Source organism: Lolium rigidum, chromosome 3 (genome assembly GCF_022539505.1).
Source record: "Lolium rigidum isolate FL_2022 chromosome 3, APGP_CSIRO_Lrig_0.1, whole genome shotgun sequence".
NCBI lineage: Eukaryota > Viridiplantae > Streptophyta > Magnoliopsida > Poales > Poaceae > Lolium > Lolium rigidum.
The window spans coordinates 150,394,784-150,402,837 of NC_061510.1; the positions used below are offsets into that span (position 1 = coordinate 150,394,784).

Below are 8,054 nucleotides of genomic sequence, written 5' to 3' on the forward strand. Positions count from 1 at the left end.
TGCTCACGCCACGGGCCACCTGACAGGGTGGGACCCGCATGTCAGCGCCACTTAACAGCGAAACGGTACGCGTGCGTGATAGCCGTTGGATTAAAGATAGATCGGACGACGCTCGATCGTCACCTTCCTCGACACCGCCCGTCGGGGACGAAACCCTACCGGCGGCAGAGGGGGTCGGCGGCGGCGTACCTGGGCTCAGGCAGGACTCGGCGAGGTGGGCGATCGGCGTTGGAGACGACGAAGAGTCGAATGGTGGTCGAGGGAGCACTTGAGGTGGCCGAATTCGACGACGGCTTCAGCTACGGGCTCCGGCAAACTCCGGCTAAATTCCGGCGACTGAAGGCTTAATCGGGGTGGAGAAGTGGTCAGGGAGGCTCATGAGGGAGAGGGGAGATCGCTGGTGTGTAGAATGCGGGCTGGGGTGGCTTCCTTTTATAGAGTTGAGAGGGTGGCCATGGAGAGCGGGGCAGGTCATGGTGGCGATGGTGCTAGGGGTCGCGAAAGGGCAAGGTGAAGGGCGCGTGCGCTTCCTGGCATCATGGCGAGCACAACGCGCGTGCTAGTGCAGCGAATGGAGGACGAGAGCGTGCGGGCATCGTTGCCGTCCTCGCAGTACGGGCGCGGTAGGGTTTTGATGATGTTGTCGTCTATGTCGTGGGCGACGGCCAATGGTGGTGTCTGGCGACGTCCTGGTAGAGTGTTGAGTGAGCGTGCGCAAGGAGAGAGGGAGAGGAGGACGACAGCGATGGGGCTTGGCCGTGTACTGGTGTGTCCAGAGTGGTGCCAGTGCACGCTCTGGCGCGCCCAGGCGTGGTGATCACGTTGCATTCCAGGTCTTGTCGTGGTGCTTTTGAGTCGGGATCATGTCTAGTAGGTTCAGCAGCGTGTGGTGAGTCTAATTGACATGGTCAGGGGAAGAGGATAGGTCCAGGGGCAGGGATGGCATGATGGTGCTCACCATGTTGACATGGGGTGGCATGGGAGTGGTGCAGAGTTATCCTTGGGCCAACTCAAGCATGGTTGTGACCAGTGAGGTGAGTGGAGAGGGTTTGGCAAGGTGAGAGTGATCAGAGGGGTAGGATAGCTAGGGTTGGCATGGTGATGTCCAAACCAAGGACATGGCTTGGCATTGATCTATTTGTGCTCAAATCTTGTGTAACCAAGGTGCTGCAAGCTTGAGTGTGGTGAGGTGAATCTATTTGACATGGTGCACAAGGTTGGAGAGGCTAGATGTGTGCACAAAGGATTAAGGTGAGAAGCATATGTGGCACATGCAAATGAGTGGCATGCTTGAGCATGGTGATCATGGCCAAGGTGGTGTCACTTCATTGATGTGCCTTTAGGGTACAAGGTGTACTATCAAGGAGGACAAGGGAGAGAGAGAGGAAACGTGAAAAGTGAGGATAAAGTGGTTGTACCTCCATTTCACTTTATGTGTACCTCCCATTTCCAAAGCAATGACCTACCTTGTGTTTAATTTTGGACAAATGGCTGCATGGTTGTGTTCTAAATGATATTGGGCACCAATGTGTGGCATTGGTTTGAAATTTGGAGAGGTTTTGTGAAAATTTAAAAAGTGGAGGGAATCTAGAATCCGTTTCAAAGTGGTATCTTGGCTTGACTATTTGGATGAGGTCTTGGATGAGGTCAACACCAAAGTTGTTCATCTTGATGAGGTCTTGGATGAGGTACCAAGAGTTGGCAGGGTTTGGTTTAAGAGTTTCTTAATACAAGGGCTCAAAGTGGGTATGTTGTCAAAAATGGCACAAGTGACCATTATCACATGCCACATGGTTTTTGATTTTTCTTTGATTTGATTTGATTTCTCTTGACCCAAATGATGTTGTTGATTGTTGAAATGGTATAGAGGAGTGATCCAACCATTCACAACAAGTCTTAGGGTCAAGATTCTCAATTTCACAATTTGGCTATTTACTCTCATATGCCTCTATGGCATTTTTATTTTATTTTTAATTTATTTTGTTTTCACCTTGGATTTGATTTTTTGAGCACTAGGTAGGGTTGATTAATGTTTTCAAAACATCTACACAAGGTAGAAAGGTCTAAGTAAAAGTTTCACAAAAATAGTCATAGGCACATAGGCCCTTTTCTTATTTAATTTCTTTTTATTTTGTTTTATCTTGGATGGTGAAAAGAGGGGTGAGGTTTAGGGTTTTGGAACCTTTGATAAACATAACAACACTCATCATGGCAATAGCACAAGAACTAAGCAGGAGCACTATGCATAGCATAATAGGTAGTAAAAGTTTTTGTTGGTTCTCATTTTTGGAAAAAAGGAAATTCATTTTCTTCTTGTTTGAAAATTTGGGATGTTACAGCTAGCCAGGCTCTTTCAGCCATCGATTTTCCAGATTCTTTCGCCCACCGACGTATTTTGACCTATAAATCACTATATATATGGTCCCGAAGAGTTCTCGGGAGGAGGGGCTGCACAAACACAGAAACACGAAAACGGAGGCTGCTGCACAGAAGATTGGAGGGGGGAACTCGGCCGGGATCACCGCCGGAGGGATCTCCACCTTCTCCAACATCTTCATCATCATCACCATGATCAAGGGAGAATAGTCCACCTCGAGAGTATGGGTTTGTGGAAGTAGCTTAATCTATTTCTCTCATGTTATTCATAGTTCTTAGTGCCATATGACCTGCATAACATGATTATGGCCATATTTGTAATACCTATGTGGTGGATCCTTATTCTATGATATTGTGCTATGAGATCTGATCATATTATTTGTAAGATGTACTGATAGCATATTATGTACCCCGTTCTTAAGTATTTGTTCTGATCCAACATCTATGCAAGAGCATGTGTGGGGTGATCTGTGTATTAGATGTAGTAGCATGGTTTTAGTGATTGGATAGTGACAATATGTTCATGACCTATTATGGATTTGCATTTTCTTTTGCTACCTCACTAGGGATAAAGTAAATGCATGTGCTATGTTCGTCACGTGACAGTAGTGATGATCTTGTTTGTTCAAGGTAGCATATTTGATATTCAAACTTCATGTTAGAGTACTTATGACTATGCCCTGTTAATTCTTAAAACAAGATTGATGAAGTTTCTTTCTTGTGAGTATAAGAGAGATGTGTTCCATCATCTCTATGTTAGGTCATGATGCCCATATTAATTCTGATTTTACATATACTATTATTTGCATGTTCATATCTCATTGATGAATTGTTATTTATCCACCACAACTCAAAGAGAGAATAGTCAAGTGAACCCATGAAGTTCGGTCCACTTTTTATCATAACAAACACCTTTATATTGCTTTTATCTTGTTTTCTATTTGCTGCACTATTTTAATCCGAAAATACAAAAAATTACTTTTCTTATTTGCATCCAAAACACCAAAAAACAATCAACCCATTTACAGTTTTTTACTTAGTTATTTTATCTAATCTAGTTTTATTTGCTTTATTTTTACTTGTGTTTATTTACTTACGCGAAACCTTGTGCTTGACAACCACATGGTGGAGTTGGGGACACAAGGCTTTTATTTTATTTGCAGGATTGCTAGAAGAAGGGAGAAGAGTATACTCTTTGTCTAGTTTCCCAAGAGTTCGATATAAACCCTCGAGTCACCCTTGTGGGGAATATACTCTGCTGACACAACATTCTGTAATTGGAGTCCCAACGTATCAAGATCTTTTTTCCATTGCTAGTAGCCATCATCAAGAGTATTTTCTGGCGCCGTTGCCGGGGAGCTGAAAAGAGTTACATTACATTGGTTGATGTGTGAGAAGCTCCAAGAAATTCCCACGGCAACTACCAGATATTTTCTGGCGCCGTTGCCGGGGAGCTAAAAGGAGTGCATTACAGTGATTGCCAACTTCCACGACCAAGTAAGAGATTTTCTGGCGCTGTTGCAATCTTCTTATAACTGCGTCTCACCAAAGTTTGGGGAGGTAACACCACTGTGAGCTCTCTTATCTCTTTTAGATTTTGCATAGTATTTTTATTTGTCCTGATTTTAGTCTTTGTTTGCTTGCTCTTAGTCTTTGCCTGTTAGTTCTTTCGTAAAAATTGAAAAACCCATAAAAATGAAAATGCAAAATATCAAAAATACTCGTGGTATGGCTAATAGTCAAGGTAAAAATGTCACTTTGAAAGAGGGATATAAAAATTCTATGATATTTATGAAATATAGAGAATCATGTGACGGAAAATGACTAAAAAGTTTCTTAAGACTTCTAAATAAAGTTGCTAGTGAGTTGCTTGCACATTATGAAAGGTCTTGTGAATTCTACTGTGGTGAACACTTTGATTTTCGATGTAGCTCCCATGAACAACATACAGTTGTCTCCTATAATACTTATAGTTATGTTCATGGGATGAAAAAAATATAACAATTAGTGAGCTTTATGGCAGCCTATGAATTAAAGACTTTTCTTGATGATATCTATGAAGCAACTGGAGAGAGTCATGATTGTGATTTTAATGTCTCTACTATCCTAAATCATCTGCATAGAATAGATGTTGACTATATCATTTTTGTTGGTTCGAATTTTGTTATTTTCTGCTGCAAAACCCTTCATTTCTTTGTAGAGCCTTCCGCGCGTGTGCCACTGGGAGCCTTAAAAGACCCGTTTTGTACTTCTGAATCATTTGACTGGGCGAACACCTTTTCTTTGTAGAGCCACCTATTCCTCACGAATATGCACTTTTATGTACACAAGCCTCATACAGGCGTCTATTCCTTGTAACCAATATTCCCAATAGACAGGAATCCTTGTATAACTATCTAGATTGATGATCAATGAAAGACACAGTTCGTTACAATCCATTCCATTTCTTTAAATTTACAATGGGGCTGTAAGTGAGTTGGCTCTGCAAAAGTCAGAGGCCAAAATGATCCCCGCTTGACATGGGCAGGGGTTGTTGAAGTTTTCTTTATAAGATTCCACATTGTATGCAACCGACTAAGCATGTGCTGGACTCGTACTCCTGGAGCAATTCAGGAGCTTGATTAGGCAACCACCCGGTGTAAAAAAGAGCTGGAAGCCAAAACCATATGCGCATGCAAGCGGCAGAAGGTAGTCGACGGTCATGTTTATGAATTAATGTTGTGAACTGTCACGCATAAGCTATTTACAGAACATTCCCACGACTTGCTCTCGTATCTTAATTCCACTTGATGCTAACGACCTTCAACTGAAATATACGTATTGCTTACTAGCAAAATTGGTCAAAGTTCGCCAAATGTATGTACATTGAAACCTCTCTGGCAACGAACCTGGAACATGCTCTTATCTCATTCTCTTATACCTCATCAACAAAACTACAGTTGGTTCACAACATACAATGCAAGGAAAGCTTCTAAAGTAGAGGAAAAAAGGGACGAATTCAGTGAGTATATAACACAATAATTAAGCTCCAGCAGCACCCATGTTCTATAACAGCTAGATCACTGTCTCCTGATCTATTACTCCACTGACACTTATATGATGATATACTATAGTTCCAATCTTATCAAGTTATCCACATGCATGCATGTATGTATGTATAAGTACCCCTTCGCTGCGAACAACATTTCATCACTTCGATCTCATCAGTTCATTACAGCACTTTAGCCCACACTCTCTCGTACACAAATTAAGTCTAGTTAAGAGCTGAAGACGACAATGGCTTTACCATCGCTTAAGCTTTCTATTGCGCTGACATGCGCATTGCTCTTGTCTTCGGCGTGCCATGGCCTGGAGGTGGGATACTACAAGAAGTCGTGCCCCCGCGTCGAGGCCATCGTGAGGGACGAGGTGAAGAAGTTCGTCTACAAGAACGCCGGCATCGGTGCCGGGCTGATCCGCATGTTCTTCCACGACTGCTTCGTCGAGGGATGTGATGCCTCCGTCCTCCTCGACCCAACACCGGCCAACCCACAGCCGGAGAAGCTCAGCCCTCCCAACTTCCCCAGTCTCCGCGGGTTCGAGGCCATCGATGCGGCCAAGGACGCCGTGGAAAAGGTATGCCCGGGTGTGGTGTCCTGCGCTGACATCGTTGCCTTCGCCAGCCGAGATGCGGCCTACTTCCTCAGCAGGATGACGGTGAAGATCAACATGCCGGCAGGTCGTTTGGATGGCCGCATTTCCAACTTCACCCAGGCCCTCTTCAACCTGCCGCCTCCATTCTTTAACATCACTCAGCTCATCGCCAGCTTCGCCGCTAAAGGGCTCGACACAGAGGACATGGTGGTTCTTTCCGGCGCCCACACCATTGGGGTCTCACATTGCTCATCCTTCATGTCTGACCGCCTCGCCGTCGCATCCGACATCAACGCCGCCCTCGCCGGCATCCTAAGGAGGCAATGCCCCGCCAACCCGACCCCGGCCAACGACCCCACGGTGCACCAGGACGTGGTAACCCCCAACGCGCTCGACAACCAATACTACAAGAACGTCCTCGCACACAAGGTCTTGTTCACGTCGGACGCCGCCCTTCTTACCACGCCGGCGACCACCCAGATGGTGCTTGACAATGCCAACATCCGTGGACTGTGGGAGACCAAGTTCAACAAGGCGATGGTCAAGATGGGTGCCATTGGAGTCAAGACCGGAAACCAAGGCGAAATCCGGAGGAACTGCAGGGTCGTCAACCACTACTAATGTATCATCACGGCATCCCATTTGTTTGTGCTCTTTATTTTTTTTCTACACCTGCTTGTTGTTAGATGTATATATTTGTATACTGTAGTTTCTCCCTATGTTAGGGGGCTTTCTGCATATGTGCACCTGTATATGTACTATATATTGTGGCCTTTGCCCCCCTGGTAATACAACAAGCATATTGCTCTAACATGGTATCAGAGCCCCTTGTCTCGAGTTCAAATCCTGGCTTTCACATGGTTTTCGCAATTAAGCCTAAAAATTGTTGTTGTCCCCCTCTTTAGCCACCGCTGATGCCCTGTTTCGGTGTGCTCTTCTTCTTTCACGTGTTGACTTTCTCTTCTCCCGTCACACGCGAGTGGGGGTGTTGTGAAATGTATATGTGGATTGCCTAGCCCTTTCCATCAGTTCGGACTTTTGGTTCAAGTGGCTAGTGCATGAAGCTTAACATTGTATCAGAGTATAAGGGCTATCGCTGTTGGGACCCTGTTGGTCGTCGGATGCGCATCTCTCGTGACGTCACGTTTGATGAGACGCGTCCCTTCTATCCTCGCCCCACCTCGGGTACTTACCCGGTGGATGATATCTCTTTTCTTATTTTTCCGGATGCACCCTCTGCTGTCCCTCCTCCCCTGCCTCCTACTTCTGATGCGCCCTCTTCGGCGCATCCTCTCGTTCGTCTAGTCCACCTAGTACTCCTCGTTCTCCGGCTTCGGCTCCTTCCGATGCTGTCCCTTCTTCCTCTTCTTCTGATGACTTGTCTTCTGCAGATGAGCTTCCTCCTTCACGGCCTGTGTGGTGACCCTGCATACCACTGCATGTTGTAGTATGCCAGTCGTTGATATAACATTCACGAAGTACCATTCCGCAAATATTACATCCCTCATAGTAGTACAACAGAACATAGCAGGTCCATAACTCATTCACTTATTATTACAAGCATAATACACATATCGTCTCGGAGCTCCTCTTGGGTCCAAAGAGGGATACTCCTGGGTTCGAGGCGAACCCAACTTAGCTTACAATATAGAAGTCTCATTAAGTTATACATTTATTCTCTCGAGCAGCTAAGTATGAAGAGTTCGTGCTGCTCGGCTACTACTACTACTCGATGCTTCTAGGCTTGATCTCCTCCTGAAGCCTCCCCGGTTCCGTAGACTATGAGGTAGTCTACGCCTTCAGTTACTCCCGAGAGGTCTGGTTCTTCATAGCCGATGATCTCGGCTCCTTCAGGGTTGTCGTAGTCCTCCTCCAGATGATTCAGGCAATCTAAGCAAGGGATTTAAGAGTGGGATGAGTACGAGCGTACTCAACAAGTTCATTATAGATAAGAGGTGTTTAATGCACTAGCTACGATATTAGACCAGAAAGTCTAATACCAATGCATGTTTTGATAAACATTTCTTCAAGAGATTGCTTTTATT

General features: G+C 45.2%; 1 protein-coding gene across 1 annotated transcript; it reads left to right on the forward strand.

Annotated features, from left to right (window-relative positions):
* The first annotated feature begins 5,652 nt into the window (after nucleotides 1-5,652).
* On the forward strand, nucleotides 5,653-6,630 carry LOC124698418 (peroxidase 2-like). The gene has a single exon (XM_047230904.1). The coding sequence runs from the start codon at nucleotides 5,653-5,655 to the stop codon at nucleotides 6,628-6,630; it is 978 nt and encodes a 325-aa protein (XP_047086860.1).
* The last annotated feature ends 1,424 nt before the right edge of the window (nucleotides 6,631-8,054 follow it).